Source organism: Drosophila albomicans, chromosome 3, assembly GCF_009650485.2.
Source record: "Drosophila albomicans strain 15112-1751.03 chromosome 3, ASM965048v2, whole genome shotgun sequence".
Taxonomy (NCBI): Eukaryota; Metazoa; Arthropoda; class Insecta; order Diptera; family Drosophilidae; genus Drosophila; species Drosophila albomicans.
Window position 1 is genome coordinate 45,955,862 of NC_047629.2, and position 20,644 is coordinate 45,976,505.

At 39.4% G+C, this 20,644-nt stretch overlaps 3 protein-coding genes across 16 annotated transcripts in view; 2 read left to right on the plus strand and 1 right to left on the minus strand.

Moving 5' to 3' along the window:
* The window catches only part of LOC117568394 (protein still life, isoform SIF type 1), a 105,188-nt gene extending 100,087 nt beyond the window's left edge, over positions 1 to 5,101 (plus strand). For all 11 annotated transcript variants that reach the window (XM_034249025.2, XM_034249026.2, XM_034249023.2 and 8 more), the window contains one exon: positions 2,789 to 5,101. In XM_034249025.2, the coding sequence (XP_034104916.1) occupies positions 2,789 to 2,874 (86 nt within the window). In that variant the 3' untranslated portion in view covers positions 2,875 to 5,101. The remainder of the gene's footprint in view (positions 1 to 2,788) is intronic.
* A 2,099-nt stretch (positions 5,102 to 7,200) lies between these two features.
* On the minus strand, positions 7,201 to 9,635 carry LOC117571200 (dnaJ protein homolog 1). Of its 2 annotated transcripts, XM_034253245.2 has the most exons (3): positions 9,399 to 9,635; positions 7,834 to 8,973; positions 7,201 to 7,782 (listed from the first exon to the last, which is right to left on the minus strand). In XM_034253245.2, exon 2 carries the CDS (start codon positions 8,930 to 8,932, stop codon positions 7,877 to 7,879), a length of 1,056 nt encoding a protein of 351 aa, XP_034109136.1. In that variant the 5' UTR covers positions 8,933 to 8,973; positions 9,399 to 9,635; the 3' UTR covers positions 7,201 to 7,782; positions 7,834 to 7,876. The 2 variants fall into 2 exon arrangements, with proteins under 2 accessions (XP_034109136.1, XP_034109135.1); XM_034253244.2 differs by having other exon boundaries at positions 7,201 to 8,973.
* Positions 9,636 to 10,205: 570 nt separating this feature from the next.
* Positions 10,206 to 20,283, plus strand: LOC117571198 (ubiquitin carboxyl-terminal hydrolase 47). Of its 3 annotated transcripts, none has more exons than XM_034253241.2 (10): positions 10,209 to 10,410; positions 14,192 to 14,432; positions 14,495 to 16,110; positions 16,501 to 16,918; positions 16,985 to 17,911; positions 18,026 to 19,057; positions 19,118 to 19,244; positions 19,305 to 19,375; positions 19,436 to 19,569; positions 19,637 to 20,283. In XM_034253241.2, the coding sequence occupies exons 2-10, from the start codon at positions 14,232 to 14,234 to the stop codon at positions 19,848 to 19,850; spliced, it is 4,740 nt and encodes a 1,579-aa protein (XP_034109132.1). In that variant the 5' UTR covers positions 10,209 to 10,410; positions 14,192 to 14,231; the 3' UTR covers positions 19,851 to 20,283. The 3 variants fall into 3 exon arrangements, with proteins under 3 accessions (XP_051860690.1, XP_034109132.1, XP_034109133.1); XM_034253242.2 differs by lacking the exon at positions 10,209 to 10,410 and adding an exon at positions 11,892 to 11,991; XM_052004730.1 differs by lacking the exons at positions 19,118 to 19,244; positions 19,305 to 19,375; positions 19,436 to 19,569; positions 19,637 to 20,283 and having other exon boundaries at positions 10,206 to 10,410; positions 16,985 to 17,969; positions 18,026 to 18,174.
* Positions 20,284 to 20,644: the final 361 nt, after the last annotated feature.

Genomic DNA, 20,644 nt, shown 5'->3' on the forward strand with positions numbered 1-20,644 from the left:
ACGATAATACTTAAGATAATCGCTAACTCGTAACTCTACATTACATACTCTAACTACTAACTACTAACTACTACTACGTAAAATCGTGTACAGTTTACACTGGGCTTTTCACAGCAGCAAAATCAAAATGTTCAAAAATCAAAAAATGAAGAAGTTTCCGAAATGACGAATCAAAAACTGAAATAATAAAGTTATACAGCAACTATGATGCTAACTATTAAACCTAATTAAATATATGATATACAAACAAAATATATGCATACATATTACATACATACTCGTACCATAGACAAATACGTATAAAAATAACTAAATAAAGTGAGAACTAAAACAAATGCTGCGTTGCGTATAAACCTTAATCGACCAGCCACTTCAAAATGTTATTTGCGGGAAATGCAAATGCAAAACGCTCCAAAATCGAATGCAACTAAAGCAAATAATCAAAAATAAATAATCAATCGAACAACATCAACAGCTGCAGCGCGATGAGAAAGAAATCAAATAGCAAATAAAATGATAATTAAGCTCACACATTTAAATAACGAATATTGAAAAGTAAACAAAGCGAAAAGCTAATTAAACAACAATTCAAATTAATGTCAATGGCTCTTTGGACAGCGACTAAATGACAGCCCATCCTCCCATTCATCCCCGCAAACCCCTCCCCCACAATCCGTCCCTATCTACCATACCATACCATAGCAATGATAGCAATAGAAATTAACATAAACCCAAAAACCAAAACCAAAACCAAATCGTATGTTAGGCACCCAAAAAAGAATTAGTTATGAATTGATTGAAATTATAAAATAAATCTGAGTTGGTTTAGTCTCGAATCATTTAGCAGGTAAGTGTGAAAAAGAATTCATTGTAATTAGGTGCGTAATTTTAATATAATTAAATTGCATTAGAGTTTAAACAATTGAACGGGTGATATTTAATTTTGTTATTGCAAATTATCTCCAAGATAAATGAATATAAACAAAAATCGAAACAAAAAACCTACCTACTGACATACCAAAAAAATACTAAATTCAAAACTCAACTTCAAATCAGAATCCGACTCAGAATATCTTTGAATTTTAGCTAATGCAAAAGAGAAAAAAAAAACAAGGGTTTAGTGTATAACTGTTGTAACAATTACACTTGATAGCTTAAAAACAAAAAACAAATAACAATTATTTCACACAATAAGTATATTATTAGTTGGCATCGCTTGATTAATTAATTAATTAACAAATGAAATGGGATTTTTTAATACTCGTAATCCGTTTTGCATTTTCTTAATTATCGTACAACTATAAACAATAGCATTAAACCAAAATCAAAAAAGAAACTGTGCCAAATAAAATCAAGTTCGCAAAGCTCGCTTAACTGAAGAGCAAATGATAAACGAAATGATAAATGATATGATATTAATGTCTTATGGTTACACACACGTGTTCCCCCCGCCCTCCACAAGCAAAACCCAAACCAACCAAATATAACCAAAACTAACCTGCTAAACAACAACAACAACAACAATATCAACTACTGTACAAACACATTTCCTCTTTCAATTAATTCAAACGTTTTGAACAATTTTTCCAAAAATTTCATTTCGCTTTTTGGTACAACTTTTGCGCGCTTGCATTTTGCCATTTTTTTAAAGAGAGAGAATTGCACTGCGTTTTCATCGTTTTTAATCAACTTTACTTTGTTTCATCAACTATTTTCCAAACAAGCTGAAAACTTTTCAATTCATATGTACGAAATGGAACAAACTGGGGGGAAAATACTCAACTCAACTCGACACGATTTACCGGGCAATTTAATTTCTATTTATCCATTTCCGACTATCGCACTCGATCTTCTAAATTCTCAAATCTAAAATGAAATGGATGAGACACATTATTATTATTTGTTTTTTTTTTCCATTCTTGTTTTTCGATATCCATTTCAACTGTACACAAAACATACCAGAAAAAAATGTTGGCATAAAATGCAAAACTGAGATTTATGAAATTCGAAAACTTGTACAAATCTTTTTAAATACGAAAAAAAACTTTACTAAAACTGCAACTAAAACCTCAAACTAAATATGTGTAGCAGATAATACGAAAAACCAAGCGATGTCAACATTTTAACCAACAGCTCTTAACTTTATTCCCCATACTGCTCTGATCTCCCCGCCACCCCCAACAAATATCAATAATTATACCAAAAATCTTACTTAGTTATTTACTTAGTTTAGCTGCTGAACTCCCCCCATCCAGCTTTGCCCCCTTTCCCCTTCCTATCCAAATTTTAAGTAGCTACGCAACAGCTTTAAAGTAGTGCTCATTAAACATTAAAGAAATTAGTTTTGCTTATATTTTATTTAAGATAAAACGAATTCGTTTAAAGTAAGGAGACCTGCTCCCGCATACTTTAAGCGAAATGCTTGCATGTTTTGAAAAGTAATTATCGAAATTATCTCTACGATTGGCATCGAATTCTATCTACTAATTATTACCACGCAAAAACAATGGAGAATATTCTAGTCTCCTGCTCACTCTCGCTCTCACTCTATTTCTTTCTCTATCTCTGTCTGTCTATCTCTATCTTTTGCTCACTCTTTTTCTCTCGCTCTTTATATACTAAATTAAGTTCTGAATTCTTATTTAATCGAATTAAGTAAAGAAGAAGAATGAGAAGAAGCAGAAAAAGGATGAGGAGAATGAGAAGAAGAAGAAGAAGAATTTGAAATTTCATATTTTTTCATATATGGTTTCCATTGTATCTTTTCTTTTCTTTCATTTAATTGTAGGGTCCCCGGTGTGGAAACCACGAGACATGATAAATTTAGGCACAGATCCACAGTCAACAACCCGCAAAGACGATGTGAAAAATTAAATCAGAAAAAGCAAAACAAACCATAAAGAAAAAACCAAAAACCAAAAACCAAAACTAAAAGCGAAACGAAACAAAACCAAAACAAAAGAAATCTTAGTACGAGAATCGAATAAGAACTCTTCACTAATTTCTTTTGTTCAATTTTAACTAATCAAGTGTAAGAAACGGCAACAGTTCAATCAAAGAACACGAACACAACCCCAAACAATGCCAACCAGACACGAATATTATGATAATAATATACTCGTAATATCTCAAGCACAGCAAGCAACATCAGAAGTTATTCGAAAACGTTCTAGAAGTTGCTTGCTCTAAAAGAATATAAAAGAAATTTGGTGGATAGTTTGGAATTGTTTTTTAAGCATTACGAAACATCGAAAACGTTTGTTGTTTTTTTGTGTTTCGCGTTTTTAAGTATGAGAGCGAAAAGATGATGATGATGAGGACGAGGATAATACTCGTCAACGTACAACATCTTTTTTAAACAAGACTTTGATTTATACTTACCTGTATTATCGATCGATTGATTGTATTGTATTTAATGTGCAAAACATATAATAAACTTATAATTAATTGAACAAAACAAAAAGCAAAGAGGATTTTGAACAAATTCAATAAGAATTCAAATGTGAACAAATTCAAATGCATTTGTCGCTGAAAAAGACTTGAAATAAACATAAACATAAACATAAAGGATAAAAGATAAACAATTTCGATTTAAATAACGTACGTACATAAATACATTTATTGAGGAGAAATACGTGAACAAATTGAAACATTGATTGTATTTAGGCTTAGACAATTTAAAATAAAACTAAAAAAATAAAACCATACAAAAAAAAACAAAGAATCGCAAATGAAAACCAAAAAAACAAAACAAAAATCTTATATTAAAAATGCAACTTTAAACAAATGTTCTAAAAAAAAAAAAAATTAAAAACTAAAAAAGAAATAATGAAAAAAATCTTAGTGACTTAAGCAACACAACAATACACACTCACATGAACACACACTCGAATTAATTGCAAAATGTTTAGTTGTAGGAAGTACACTGAAAAAAATTAATATGGGAATACGAAAAACTAAAACACGCAGTCGAAGTGACAGAAAAAGCGAATGAAATACAACAAATAGCAACAATTTAGTCAAAATGTTAAATGGTAAACTAAAAACAAAAGCAACAAGCGAGAATTCCATACACTTAAAACATATTTATAAACAACAAAAAAAAACACACACAAATAAGAAAACCTAAATCGAAATCTAAATGAGTTATTCGGGATTTGAAATCCCAGCAAGAGAAAACGGTTAATCGCAGCATTCAAAGCCAAAATACAAAAGCAAACCTAACATGTTAAACACATTTAAATAAACTACAAAAGGAAAATATACAAAAATACTTATATAAGCCCACACAAAAAAACACACACACTCTTTCACACACACAGAGCAACACTCACTCACAAGAGGAACACCCTTCTAGCTAAATTACAATAATATATTAATTAAGATCTTCACTCGAATAACAATACAAGCATAGGTCAAATTCCATAGTCAAAAACAAGCGAAAACGAAAACGAAAAATGAAAAACAAAAAATGAAAAACGATTAAGAAAAACCAAATACTGAGCACAAATTTCCATTCGTTATTCTCAATTTTATATTTGATATTCGATATTTTTGATTATTTATTATTATCGAATCGCATGAAGATGAACACACACAAAAAAAAAGTGAAAACCTAAACCTAAAAAAGAAACGTTGAAGAATAATAATTATATTGGTTGTGAATGCAGCTCGGAAGTTATTCGAATCAGAAAGAGTATTCGTATCTACCCAATTTGCTGAATGAATTCATGCATTAACCGACGACAGCTCATTTAGCCAGCGTACACTGTACAATTCAGTACTCAGTACACAATTAGTGCCAATCATTCGATTATAGAGTATATATCCTCTCTTTATTTCTCTCAGTGTACCCGGCAAGGCATTCATTACTCAGTTTCCCCCTCTCCATTCATTGATCGATCGCATGTAGCAAAAATCGAAACATAATCAAAACATTTTTAGGTTTCCAATCAAATTGAATTAAATATACAATGTAAACTTTAATTAAACAACAGACAGCAAAAACAAAATGGAAAACTTAAGAATCGAGTCAACATAAATTCTAAAAACAAAAAAAAATTATACAACAGTCTAATTGATAAAAAAAAAAAAAAACAAATCAATGAATGAATGTTAATCAAACACAAAAACTAATACTAAAATTAAACTAAAATAAAATAAAACAGAAATACCAAATCACAACATTTTAACATCATTTTTACTGTTTGTATAAGTTTGACAACAACCAAAAAAAAAAAGAAACAAAGAAAAAAAAGAAAATAATTAATATAATAATATAATGATGAAATAAATTTAAAGAAATGATCAATGGATCAGGATCAGGCAGAGAAGTGTCAGCCGATTGTTGCCGGAAAACTTTAGTCAATGAAATAGTTAAATTATAATGCTCATTTAAGAAAACGAATACGAAATACAAAGAAGCAGAAGAAGAATACTCGTAATTGTACTTGTATGAATCATTCGAAAAATAGTATGAACTTTTGTACACATTTGACTATTTTTAATGCATTTTAAAAGATATATTATCTATTAATCTATTAATAGTAAATGTATACTTATTATACCATGTATAAATACACATTTTATTAATTAACAAGATACCAATATATATATTTTAATTTAACGTACTTTATAGTTTAGTTTAGTTTTGGGATTTAACAAATTGTTAATATGTACTTGATTTGTTTATGCAATTGTTGATTTTCCTCTTTTTTCTTTGGCGCGAACAGAACCGAAAGAGAAAGGGAAAAGAAAAATAAAAGAAAAAGAAAAACGAAAGATAAATGGCAAATGTATTACAGTTATAAGAAAAACACAACAAATTATCGAAATTAACTTTCGTAACACACAATAACAATAGCAAACAAACAACAAGTTAAACAAAACCAAAAGAACATAATTCTAGTTATAAACAAAAGGTAAACGAACAGCAAGAACAACAAATGAACAAACAAATTAAATGAATTCAATTTTTATTATGATAATTAACAGCTGCAAGAATAACAAAAACAACAACAACAACAACAACAATGCAATCGATGTTAATAATTTTTGAAATGATGAAAAATATACAAGAACCGCAACAACAACAAATACACAATGAACAAAATTATTATACAATTGCAAAAGCAAATTAACACTCAAAGTAAGGAAAGTGACAAAAAAAAATATGTGAAAATAAATAAATTACAAAAATCCTTTTGAAGTGAAACAAAAACCAAAACAAAAACAAAATAAAATGTGAAATTACAAAAAAAATATATATATGAAATTGTTTTTTGGAATCGGGAGGGTTTACCATGTTTCAGAAGGAAAGTTTTAATATTTGGACATTGGAATCAGATTCTTAATTATTTAGAATCCAAATCTGAAATGCTAAGGCTCCAATTTATGTATCAACTTTCGGGTTATTGCTTAGTTGTTCTATATAAACAAAGCTTAAGAACCTTAAAAGATTTTCGTTCTTAACCTCGTACTTCAAGATAAGGTATATCAATAATTAGTACCATCGAAATTATCATTTAATTAAGAACATTTAACTAACATTCTGTTTTAAGAACATGATTTAATTTGCTTATAACATGGTCATATCCTTGCGCAAATCGGCAGGACATTGTGTGCTAGACTTGTCGATATCAACTTTATCAATTTGCATTAAACATTAGGTGGGTAATCTAACTTTTAAATTTTCAGTCAAAATCGCAAGAAAATAGTCGGAAAAACAAAAATCCTTGATAGCTCGTTAGCTGACAGGACGATTTGAATGTTCTTTGCCTAATCGATAGTCCTTCCTAAAAGCAATCGATTGACACCCATTTCATAAATATCCTTCAAAGAACTTTCGAGTTGTGAACGTTTTTCCATACAAGCAATAACATGGTTTTCGCTCCTGTAAGGTCGTTCGTCCTTTTTGTTGAACGTTCTGATTCAGTACAATAAGAAAATTCCTTATGGAAAAGGACATCCACGTAGTCCTTCAAATAACGGAGTTAAGGCCGTTTTCCCAAATTTTTTATGCCTCCCCCTACAAAAAATTTCGCAAAATTTTGTTAAAAGATTTTGAGAATCCTTTAATCAGATCAGATCAATCGGATTCAACATTTGAAAGAAAGAAAAGGAGCTTGAGCTCAGTTTGAAATGTCGCATTCCAGCTAATTCAGGTCCTAAGAAAATAATCCCCTCATTGAATACAACACATTTCAATAGTTATAATCAGTTTATTTAAATTAGTCAAATTCAATACTTGTTTATAATATAAATATTATGGTACTAAAACGTACTAAACCTATTTAATGTGCTTATTCATTTATATGTGTGTGTTTGTGTATATTCATGTGTTTGTGTGTTTTTATGTGTGTATTGTCTTACAATATAATAGCCAATGTGTATATTATTGCTATATCAGGAGACGATCGGTCGATAGATATGCTGAACAATAGACAAGGATACATTTAGAACATTTCTCAATATGATTTATTTGAATTTAGTTACTGGTTAGGATTGTTTAGTTTACTTATATATATTTACACACATCCATGATAATTCAAAATTCCTAATCCAATAACCGATCAGTCTCCAGAACAAAACATCTTATATATACCTTGCCAAATATCTTTTGCAATAGTTATGTTGTAAGTGATTGGGGAATCTTCTAGCTTAGTCCGACAATTAGCACTAGGACTGCGATTATCTCAAAGACACGCTTGAAGCCTCGATGAATGAGTTTGTAAATTGTAAATTAATTTCGAGTCCCTGCTGCGCTAATAATCGAACGATAATCTATGGTAAACTTAATTAAATTAGCACTTAAATTATATATATATAACGTACTATATAAATTTATGAAGCAGGATGAGGATAAAGCTCAACAGGTTTAGTTTGGCAACAGCTCCGCCAGCTGATTCCGCAGACTGGGTGGCAGCGTATCCGGGAACTTGATGTCGAACGCAACGATGAGGTCGCCACGTCGCGACGGCTCCTTGGGGAAGGGCAGGCCGCGTCCTGTGATGCGCTTCACTGTGGTGGGTTTGATGACTTCGCCCTGTGTGCTGACCGAGATGCGATCGCCCTGCAGCGTTGGCACTGTCACAGAGGCGCCACACAGCGCCTGCTTCAAACTCAGCTGAGCACTGTAGCGCAGATCGCTGCCCTCGCGCTTGAACTGTGTGTGCGGCTTGTCCCGGATAATGAAGATGATGTCGGCGGGCACCTTTTGTGGAGCCTGATCGCCTTCTTTGGGGAATGTGATCTTGGTGCCGGCCTTCCAGCCGGGCTTAACAGTAATGCTCAGCACCTTCTCCTCCTTGCGTGCCGTGCCTGTCGCCATGGACATGCGCGAGATCTTCATTTTCTTGGTGCATCCCTTGTCGACCTCCTCCAACGTCACATACAAATCGTGCTCGATTGGTGGATCCTGTTGCTGGCGTTTCCGGCTCGGGGCCTGTGCATTGAAAGACTGTGAACGGAAGGCTCCCATCGGATGGCCACCAAAACCGCCGCCGCCAAACATCTCATCGCCTCCAATATTCATAAACACCTGTTCCTGGGCATCGCCGGCGCCGCCAGAACTAAAGAAGCCACCGAATGGATCCGCGGCTCCAAAGATATTCTGTGATCCAAAGAACTGTGCGAATGTGGCACGTGGATCGCCATGGAACTGATATGTGTAGCCACCCGGCTGTCCGCAGCCATCGGGACCCGGTTGGCCGCCCTTGAGACCATCCTCGCCATACTGATCGAAGATGTCGCGCTTCTTTTTGTCCGAGAGCACTTCGTAGGCCTCGGCAATCTCCTTGAAGCGTTCCTCGGCCTGGGGACTCTTGTTCTTGTCCGGATGGTATTTCAGTGCCAATTTTCGGTACGCCTTCTTGATGTCGTCGTCGGTGGCCTTCTTGTCAATGCCGAGAATCTTGTAGAAGTCTTTGCCCATTTTGCTTTGCTTTGCTTTTAGCTTTGGCGCAGCTCACACGACTGCAGAATAAACAAAAGAAAGCAAATGAATTATCTCACTTCGATATATATAAATATATTTGTAAAATGTGCAAGCAATAACAACAACAAATGTGCCTGACAAATATGCCGTTTGTTTTGTGTTTTTTTCGAACGCGTCGCTCAATGGAATTTGCTAGAAGCTTTGAGTTGTGCAACGACGACAACGGCGTCGACAGCGACGTCAGCAGCGAAGCGCTGCTGTGTTGTCAATCTGCGAGTGACGTCGACGCACCCGTGTTTGGGATTAACGTGGTAATTGAAATGTTCTTTTTGTGTTGTATGTGGGCATTTTCATTGTTATTATTATTGTTTTTCTTCTTCTGGTTGCTCTTGAGGTCACAACACAACTGCACCCCAAGGCAAACATGCAAATTTAAGCAACAATTACTTATTGGGCCACTCACCTTTATTTTAATTATATTTGCAGCTGTGTGCAATATTCCTTGTTTTTCACTTTATGTTGTAGGAAATGTTGTTTCCGCTTTTCACTTGCACTTGGATTTATATAAAATGCTCTTTTTAAGACGCACAATTTGTCTTTATAAGTATTTTATGTGTATGTTGTTTCCAACTCAATAGTCTTTCTCTTCTCTTGTGTCTCGATACACACCCTACAATCGTCTCTCTCGTTTCTTGCTAAAATGATTTAGTCTCGCAGTGACGCTCGGCTTTATATAGACTCGGCACAGTCTGCTCGTCGAAAATTCTCGATGCTTCTCGCTCTTTAGGGTTGCATCCGGAACGAAAAATGTGCCATATACGAAAATAATGCCTGGTCACACTTGTTTGGACTCGGATAAAGTAAATGTAAAAAGGCGCAACTTTTTGAATGTCATAATTTTTCCACGTTTTGAAAAAATCTTGTAGATCGATTTCAACCGTTTTCCTTAAGTGCTCAAGCGTGCTCTTTATTAAATATAAAATGGTCCTAAATAAAAATTATTTGCTAAAAGCATTTAATAGAAATTATTTATATTTTCTTTGAAAATTATGTGATTTGGTGAAATCAAGATTTCATTATGTACCTAAAATCTATTTCAGTATTTTTTAAAATTTTATTACAACCTAGTATATAATACGGATTTAATGGTCACTTTGCTTCTGACACCGATATCGTTAAGCAACTCTGAGCATCGATGTTTTTTGACAAGTAGAATTGCAGAAATTATCAGCTCACCATCGATATTCGCCATACTTATCGGCATTGTTATCGATAGCAGTGCAGTAAAACCGCAGCCGAACAACAAAAAACATTTGTTTCATTTATTAAAATGGTTGCTGGTCGGTATCAGCACGAAGCTACCGCAGTTTAGCCAGTTTAGATAGCATCAAATCGAAGTCCGTGTGTACGCTCAGCTGTGCGGTCGGATTGTGCATAAATCCCGCACACAATATTGCAACATTTTCACAATTCAGGTGAGTGAAATCATACATACATACCACACATATACACATATGTATGTGTATAAGTATATATGGGTATGTGTACTTGTATCTGTGTATCTGGTGTATGCTCACATACAATATGTATGAGCATATTGATATTTTGGAGCCGCTAGTTTTCCCGACATTTGGTCAAAGACGTCGAAGGACACACACACAGTTTGAACTAGTTTTTGTCGCACACTCAAATAAGTCACATGTGTCACGTTCCAAAGCAAAACCTTGACCGATCAGCCGCCCGTCGAGTAGCAAACACACACACACACCCCCCCCCCCCTCCTCCCACTCTCTTTGGACACCCAAGTGATTTTGCTGTGTTGCGAGTGTTGCGCAAACCAAATAAAAAATTTGCTTACATGTACGGGGTCGACTCTTCGCCGCCCATCACCCCGCCCCCCATCGAGGCCTCTCATCTTCAGAGAACTAAGGGGATGCCGGCTGCTTTGGATAGACGGCGTTAGTCACAATCTGTGGCAGCGACATCGACATCGTCGGCGACAGCGACACATAAAAATAGTCATTCATCGGGCAATTGGCGAGCGGAGCGGAGAATCTGAAATCAAACATTAATAGCACTTTCGCTATAAACGAGCAAATCTCGCGAGTCTATTATACAAAATATATATTGTATTGTCAGCTCTGTTCATTGAGAAATCGAAATAGATTGGGCAGCACTCACCTGCTGGGTGGGCTACTCTATTCTGTCATAGCAGTCATCGCTGTCGTCGGGTCACAGCCCTCGCCTCGGCCCTAATAAACTACTCACTCTCTCCCTCTCTCCAAGTTTTGCTCTCGCGATATCATTATCAACAGTTGTCATACTACTTACATACATAGGGGTATAGTTGGGTATTATTAGTTTAGTTACAAGCAGGCTAACTTGAGACTGATACCGTAAGGTTAAGGAGAATTTTAAATATCCTCACCCTACAGATCATTGAAAATGAATAAATCTAGTTATCACTTCGCAGAAGTGTACTCAATCAAAAAACATATTTAAATTCATTTCATAAGTTCTTAAAATAAGCTAGATTAATAATAAATATTTTGCACATAAGATCTCCAGAATACTTAATATAGATCAGATTCGAAATCTTAGTAGTTCTATTGACAATATATTTATTTATAATTTCCTTATTGATTACAATCCAATAGTGTACTTCGAAGAATTTCAATGACGCATTTTTAGCGCAAACCTATTTTGTATTTCTTACAAATTAGTATAGGGTATCTTACAGTCGAGCACTCTCAACAATAGTTTTCTTTTGCATTCTGTACACACTTTAGTTGTTATCAGGAGAAAAACTGCATTCGCACATAAGCATTTCGTAGCGTATTTGAGCGGGCGGCCAAGTCGGTGGCGATCCGATCCGATGCGATCTGAGAAAACATTCTGCTGGGGCGCCATCTGAACATGAACATTCAGAGCGCCAGAGCCAACGGCAGTTTTGTCGGAATCAGCTAATGGTCAGTACTCGTGGACGCGTGAAACGATGTCGTTGCGTTGACGGCGGATAATTTGTAGTGCGCCAAGAACTCGCTAGCAATCAGACGGTATATATATAGAGTGTATATTTGTGTGTATAGATATATAATATTATATATGTACATATGTGGGCTATTAATCCGCTGCCCATTTGGTTTTGTGGTGTTGCAAGTGAAGTTAACACATTTTTGTAGAACGTGCAAATACCCCAAAGCAATTGGGTCTAAAAATAAACCTCATTTGCACGTAAATAGATCGCTTTCGTAATAAACTGCAGCAGCGGAGAGAGAAAAGTGGAGAAAGAGCTAAACGATCTAATCGAGCAACGGAGAATGTGTGCGAGAAAACTCTACAAACAACTAGCAACTCGAACTCAATTACAGTAGTTGTTGTTGTATGTGTGTACTATATAGCCGAGAAATCTGAACTATCTGGCATGTGGCAGACCGAGAAATAGTTTTATAAATAGCACACACAAAAACGAATATATGCGAAATATCCACACACACTTAACTTAACAATCTTTTAGTCTTTAGAAAGAAAAAACATCGAAATCATTTCACACAGCATTTGGCTTAATTTCTGTAAAAATTTCGACCCCGTCATCATCACGCCCGTCGAAGAAGAAGAAGAAGAGACGCAGCCCGTAGCCCGTAAACGTAAATATTGATGTGAATTCTATGCGTCGTCTCCGATTCTTTAATTCTCAATTGATATACTCTGTGCATATAGTAAAAGTACGAATGTGTGTGTGTGCGTTTGTCCCTGTGCTTCGGTTCGGTTCTGTTTGGTATCGGAAACCTTCGCATTTACAAATAGCCAGATAGTATCTGAGTATCTGACGGATACTTATTGTATGCTCCCTGCCTGCTTTGAATATTTGTTTGTCTTTGACGTATTTTTTTTTCGTGTATGTGTATTTCTTTCAATTTCGCCGTCCACATTTATTTTTAGACGCACAATTTTTGTCGGATTTTTTATTTTGATTTCTGCTGGTCGTACGTATTAGCATTTTTGGATTCCTTCTCTCAGATATACATCTGTATCTGCAACTGTCGCCAAGTCTTCCTCTGTATTCGTCGGCCATATATATATTCGTGTGGATGTTTTATTGGCCATCCAACATGTGTTTGAAATTGCAGCTCGATTTGCGTGTATGTTTTTTTGGTTGCAACGTTTTGCGGTTATTTCTGTAACTTGTAAATTGGAAAAACATACAAATTGCTTAGGACATTTAATTCGATTGCCAAAAACTAACTCAAAAAATAGGCATAGAGAGAGAACAGCAAAAGACTTTTAATGATCATCGACAGATCGATGGCAACAGCTGTGCTGCTAAAGATCTAACACTGGAGATCGTATTCATAGATACGCAAAAGAATTTCTTTATTCAATTGTCACTTTTGCTTCTGTGTTCACTTCCGTTCCGCTGACGAAACCCAAAACGCATATGTCTAAGCGTTGAGCGTGTTCAAAAGTCGATTTTCTAACACAATTTGTACAAAATTGAGAAAAATTGATTTGCATATTCGGAACGCACGCCCCCAAAACCGATGCTGACGTTCCAATTTTGTTGAATTTGCGCATTGCGGCCAAAAATACATATTTCTCTATATATTGGCACATGCAGATACAGAGATACAGCTACACAGTTGTAGATATATAGATACAGATACAGATACAACTGTGTGTAACTTCCGTTACGAGGAGGCACAAAAGTTGCCCAATGGCCCAACAAAGAAACAATTTGGAAATGACATTCGCTCGAGCAATTTATGCGGCAATTATGACGCTGACGTGAAAATTGCCGACGTGGTCAGAAAGAATATCTCAAAAGAACAGAGCAACAAAAACAACAACGACAGCTCCTTCTAGAAGCGTCCGATGCTGTCCGCAATTTTTGTTTATAAAATTCCGCAGCATGTTAGTCATATTTTTTGGGCAACGCGCGATACAAATAAGGCGCGAAAAGCAACAGCCGGAGATCGCGAGGGAGACGTCTACGATGGGATTTTGGTTTATTTTCGAATTGAGGTCTCCGGCGTGTGTCGAGTGTGGGGAAAAGCATACAGAGCAAGCAAAAATGCAGAGCAATGAACAGTGAATAGATCGATCGTTGCAAGTGGGAGGAAAGTTGCTTAATTCCTTATAGTATCAACTGCAGCTGGACAACAGGCAGCGAACAAGGAGCTGCTCAATGACACGTCAAATATTTTTATCAAAATTAATAAGTAATTCTCTTTATACTCTTTATACACATTACTTTAGGCCTTTTTCCCCATTTGGTTAACAACTCGTCCGTCACACGATGGCTGAGCAGGCTAAAAAGGACAGCGAGGAGACGACACAATGTGTGGTCTTCGATCAAACGCCCGGCTCGCAGCAGAAGAAGATCAACATTGTGGTCCGGGATCACTTCACAGTGCAGCGTGTGATTACGTTGATTGGCACACAGTTTGCCTACGACAAATTCGAGCTGCTACTGCAGCCACATGGCGACAAGGATCTGGTAAGCAATCAATCAATCAAACAGCCTTTGTAATCAATCTAATCTATCACCCGCTCTCTCAGGTATATCTCAATGCACTCGATAGTCAGCTGCTGTATGATGTCACTGGGTTTGAGCGCAAGCTCAAGAATAATCTTGTATTGTTGCCCGAGGGCAGCTGGGATGGCAATGTGGCCAAACGCTACGAGTTAATTGTGAAGAAAACTGTTACAGTCAAGAAGAAGGACTTAGACTCAGCGGAGAGCACAACGACCACAGCAAAGAGCGGCGACAAGGAGAAGAAGAAAAAGTCGACAACGACATCAACAACGACAACGGCGTCCGGCGAACTAAAGAAGAAAAAGTCACCCAGCAAAACCAAGACGAGCTCCTCCAGCGTTAGTCCAACAACCGATGACACTGCTGTCGCCTCGCCCGTGAAAAAGAGCACAAAACTGAAGGCGAAACCCAGCGAGATTAGCTTGAAGCCCATCCCGAACGAACAGCCACAACCACAAGAGCAACAACCGCTGGAGCTGGAGGATCTGGAACCGCAACCCATTAATTGTGATGGTATGCCAGAAATACCCATCGATGAGCTAACCAAAGTGGAAATAACCGAACAGCTGCAACAGCTGCCACAGAACCGACTGCTTATATCACCAGTCGATGATGTGGCCTCTGAGCTGTTCAACATCAGTCCCGTCTCTGATGTGGAGCCGCTGTCGGATGACGATCTGGCACTGGGCGCTTCGGCGAGTCCCACAATGATGGGACCACCGTTTGAGTTTGGCAATGCGGGACCCACAGAAAGCGATCTGCTGTCAGCTACGCAGGCTGGCGCCGATGCCTTAGCTGCGGGCAAGAGCGAGGAGGAGGCACGCCAAGACTTGCAGTTTACCAACTTCTTTGGTCGCAAGTATGGTGGCGATGATGTCGCCGCTTGGCAACGCACCAACTCCAGTGCTGCTGACTTTGTGGCCAATTCGGCCAACACAGAAGAAACCGAATCGCATCGCAATGGTCCAGGACCACGAAACTATGTGGGATTGGTTAATCAGGCGATGACCTGCTATCTGAACAGTCTGCTCCAGGCGCTCTACATGACGCCCGAGTTCCGTAATGCGCTGTATCGCTGGGAGTTTGACAATGATAACGAGGCCAAGAATATACCCTATCAGCTGCAGAAACTGTTTCTCAATCTGCAGACATCGTCCAAGTCGTCGGTGGAGACAACGGATCTGACGCGCAGCTTTGGCTGGGATTCGACAGAAGCGTGGCAACAGCACGATATTCAGGAGCTGTGTCGCGTCATGTTCGATGCGCTGGAGCACAAATTCAAGAACACCAAACAGGCCAATCTCATCTCGACACTGTACGAGGGAAAGATGAACGATTACGTCAAGTGTTTGGAGTGCAATACAGAGAAGACTCGCGAGGACACGTTCCTCGATATACCGCTGCCGGTGCGGCCATATGGCAGCAGCTCCGCCTACGGCAGCATTGAGGAGGCGTTGCGTGCCTTCGTTCAGCCTGAGACGCTGGATGGCAATAATCAGTATCTGTGCGAGAAGTGCAAAAAGAAGTGCGATGCCCACAAGGGACTGCACTTCAAGTCGTTCCCCTACATTCTGACGCTGCATCTGAAGCGCTTCGACTTTGATTACCAGACCATGCATCGCATCAAGCTGAACGATCGGTGAGTGAATGCAAGAGGAATTTAACAACAAGGATCTTTTAAAGTATTTACTGTCTTGTTTAGCAGTAATATTGCATTGACATCGTTTTGTTCTTTCCCGTCTGTCTTTTGATGCTTTTGTTTTAGCATCCAAATTACACAGATTATAATAGCTCGTTAAGAACAATGCTTACTTATTTTATATTATTGAAAATTCATTGCAAACGCAATCGCAACGCTATAACAATCACAATCGCTATAACTTCAATGTTTTAGTTCTTGAAAATGTAATGACTATTGAATAAGAAAACCAAAAGAGCAGCTACACAATCTTTAAAAATGTTAATTGCATAACGACTTTTCTTACTTCTATTCTATCGACCCTAACGTACTTTCATTTCTCATTTACAGAGTCACCTTCCCGCAGCGTCTGAACCTCAACAGCTTCGTTAATCGCACGCCTGCGCCCTGCGAACAGTATCAGATGAACGGCAGCAGCTCGACAACTGTCGACGACTGCAGCACAGCGGACAGTGGCTCAGCCATGGAGGAGGATAACCTGAGCAGCGGCGTGGGAACCACAGCCAGCTCCAGTCAGCATGAGAACGACATGAATGACGAGGACGAGGGCATCGATATGAGCAGCAGCACCACAGGCAAGAGCGGCCACATGGATCAGCGACTCAAGCAGGAGCCGGGTCCTTATCACTATGAGCTCTTTGCCATCATGATACACTCGGGCAGCGCTTCGGGTGGTCATTACTATGCATATATTAAAGAGTTTGAGAACAACGATTGGTTCAGCTTCAACGATCAGAACGTCTCATCGGTGAGTACCATTCTTAGAATTTTCTTTTTGCTCCTATTAATGTGCATTCTCTCGCTTCCCTCACAGATTACACAGGAGGATATTCAGCGCTCGTTTGGCGGCCCCAATGGCAGCTACTATTCGAGCGCCTACACGTCCAGCACGAATGCCTATATGCTGATGTATCGTCAGGTCGATGCGAAGCGCAATGAGCTGGCGGCCAAGGCTAGCGAGTTTCCGGAACACATCAAGACGCTGCTGCCCAAGCTGCATGCGGAGGAGGAGACGCGTAGCACACGCCTGGGCAGGCACATCACAGTCGCCGATCTGGCGATGCCAGCGTATAAACCGCGAGTCTATTTCTACAATCCGACGCTGAAGAAGATGAAGATGACACGTGTGTATTTGTCGGTCAGTTTCGATGTGAATCGCGTGCTGGAATCGGCGCACACGATGCTCAACGTGGAGCAGTTTGCTCCTCTGTCGCGTTGTCGCCTCGTCGCCTACAATTCGGCAATGGACACGATCATTCAGTCGCTGGAGAGCTTCAATGATCCAGCGTTGACGGAGCTGCGTTCGTGGAACAACTACAATTTGGACTTTCTGCTGGAGCATCGGGCCGAGGATCAGGAGTTTGAAAGCTATGCTAGCGATGGCACCACGTGGTATGTGTTTATCGTAGATCTCTCGACCATGGCGATGGACGGTCCCTTCCTGGTTTCTTCAGCAGCGCGGGAACGAAGCGACGCGTTGCGCCATTCGATCGCGATGCGCCTGCACATTAGTGAGCAGGAGTTCCTGCTTGCCACCGTCCGTGGCTGTGGCAGCAATCCGAAGGCGTTTGTCGCCTACGATCCGCAGCCGTCGGTTGAGGCACAGGAGAAACTGCAGCAATTGGCCAGCACTCAATTCAGATATATCACATACTTTTACTTGGACGTGCCTAACACTGATGCCAGCACCCTCGAGATGCTGGGCGTGCCCAGCAGCGAACTGCCCGCAGCTGCCACTGAGGTAGGTTTCCTCTCCCATTCTTTCCTTATCTATGATTCAAGATCTTAGCTGTGTTGATGCAAGTATCACGATTCGATTGTCATTGTGTTCTGTTAACTTTGCTTTTCGTCACAGCCTCCGCTAACAAATGGATGCGACGTAGTCGATGCGGCCATGATGAACGGCATCGGTGAGCATGGAATGAGCAATGGCAACGGGAGCAATGACTGTGATTGGCGTCGCTATAAGCGCGATCAGCCCGATCCTCTGGCGCCACTCGTGACGCCCGGCCACGAGTCTAACTCGGAGGACAGCAGCCTGAGCGATGGCGATCGCACACTGGTGGAGAACAGCATGCAGCATCGCGGAGGTGGCGACAGTCAGGTCAGTTCCACCAGCCACTCGCCGCAGCTGTCGAGTCCCGAGGACGAGGCGGCCTCACACGATGCCATGATGCGAGTTCGTGCCTATTGCAATGAGAATGGAAGCTATGCCGGCGAGGCGGGTGACACGCTTTCGTCTCACTCATTCACCCCCAGCACAACGCAGCACTTTTTCCATGCCCTCAAGATCAGCAGCAGCAGCAGCAACACCACAACGACAACTACAACGACACACAGCAGCAGCAGTAGTGCCCACCAGTCGGATGAGGAATCGCAGCTGCGCAAGCCAACGCAATCCTACAAATTGTTCGTGGGATCGCGCATGGGCATGGGCAGCTTTAAGCAGCACATTGAGCAGCTGATCCGTGTGCCTGGCGATTACTTTAGGCTGCACGAGGTGAATGGCAAGCATGACAATACCATATCGAGTAGTCAACACAATTCGATCATCACCTTCAACGAAGGCGACACGCTGACCGTGGAGCTGGGCAAGACACTGTCGCCGGACGAGTACAAGGCCAAGATCTACTATCTGCGACTCGGGGACTTGGACAATGAGACAGCGAAGTTGGCGTGCGTCTGTGAATGGGTCTACAAGTCGACGACGACGACGGAGCAGGCCAAGCAGGAGCTGGTGGCCAAGTTGCATCGCATCGATGCCAAATACGAATCCCTCACGGTCGAGAACTGTCGCATCTGGCTGAAAGGCGGTCGCAGTCCCATCAAAATACTCGAGAGCGATGAGACGCTCTACTGCGACATGCGCACCACCATCACCACTGAGGTAAGTTGATAATAACTGTAAGAGAAAGGACTTCCAGCTAATCCTTCTTTCTTTCTACAGTTCATTCTGCAAGAGTGCGAGGCGGGAGTTGTGGCGCAACCGTCGGATGACTCTCTGACCATCTTTGTGCGTCGTTGGTGTCCACAGAAATGGGAGTTTGGCAAATTCCAGGAGATCACATTGGAGAGTAAGTTTTGAGCGGTGCTTTCAATTTGGAATTCAGACTAATATCAGTCTCTACTTGCAGAGGACAGCGAAATCAAAAGCTGCTTGGCCAAAATCTGCGATATCAGCATTGACAACTTGAGCTACGTGAAGGTAATTCGCGCAACCGTATAGTGACATTCTGAGATCTCACTCATTCACTCTCTTTCGCAGGTGAACAGCAACTTCCCCTACACCAGCATATCTGCAGTTAGTGTCAATGACACCATGAGCTGGTCCTCTGATCCGGTCTCAATGGAAATGTATCCGCTGTGCTCAACGCAATGCGGCAACATGTATTTGTACAAGTGAGTGCGACACGAGCGTAATATCCTTGAGTTTATTGCTAATGCTTTCATTTTACTACTCTTGCAGAGATAAATCGGTGGCAGTGCGAGAACTGTCGGAGGAGGAGCGTCGCTCGTTGAATAATAAGGAGAAGGCGCGCCTCGATCGATTGGGATGCATTTCATCAACGACACGCTACTCGCAGCGACGCGAACGTGCCCTGAAAATCTACTTGGACTCACCCGAGAAGCCCAGCAATGTCACAGCTTCGGCGCCTATTGATGCACATGCTGCGAATTAATGTCATCGCCTCCCATCATTGTTGTGCTCGTTGTAAAACCCGGATGCATGAATACTATACACATATTTTCAAACTAAAAACACACTTGAATTAAATCCTCTTCCTCCTCCAATGATAACGACGACGACGCCATTGCCTCTCCTCTCATAATTTAGATCGGGCGTTCCGTTTCAGTTCAGTTAAGTTCACTCGTATCAATCTAATATTGTAATTTCTTTTGTTGTTTCAATTTGTTGGCGCAATATTCTTTAGCGAAAGGGCTGCTTGCTGAGATGCAGGAGGAGGAGAGGGAGGTAGATTCGGTGGGTGTCCTAGCAACAACAGTAACGATAACAAAAAAAAAAATATGATTCTTGCTACTTTTTGAGACTGTGTACAATTTTAATTACATGCAAGAGCAAATTCAAAATAATAAAAGAAAAAAAAAAACAAATTGTGAAAATACTTAAATTAATTACATAAAAAATAAAAGCAAATCATTTGTATTGGAATCGAATTATTCTTATCTCTGTAATTCTGTTCAGTTCAGTTCCATTTGTGGGGAATGCAAGAAATAATAGCTTGTTCTTTTTTTTATAAAATGTTAATTTTATTTTGTAATACCTACTACGGCGCGTGTTTAACGTTTTGTTTCAATCTTTTTGAATTATAAGTTTGTTTCAAAGATGTGATATCATTATGTACTTTTAAAATCTTACAAATTTTCGTTTCGTTGTGATTTTTTGAACACAAAACGTCACAATCAATTAATAACGCAATTAGCATTTTATAAGGAGGGAAAAATTAATAATGTA

Bases quoted from the DNA above. Each gene is read 5' to 3' on its own strand.
- LOC117571198 (XM_034253241.2), top strand. From the start codon at position 14,232: ATGGCTGAGCAGGCTAAAAAGGACAGCGAGGAGACGACACAATGTGTG. The intron at 16,919-16,984 runs GTGAGTACCATT...CTTCCCTCACAG, and splicing joins ACGATCAGAACGTCTCATCG to ATTACACAGGAGGATATTCA. The intron at 19,058-19,117 runs GTAAGTTGATAA...TTCTTTCTACAG, and splicing joins GCACCACCATCACCACTGAG to TTCATTCTGCAAGAGTGCGA.
- LOC117571200 (XM_034253245.2), bottom strand. From the start codon at position 8,932: ATGGGCAAAGACTTCTACAAGATTCTCGGCATTGACAAGAAGGCCACC.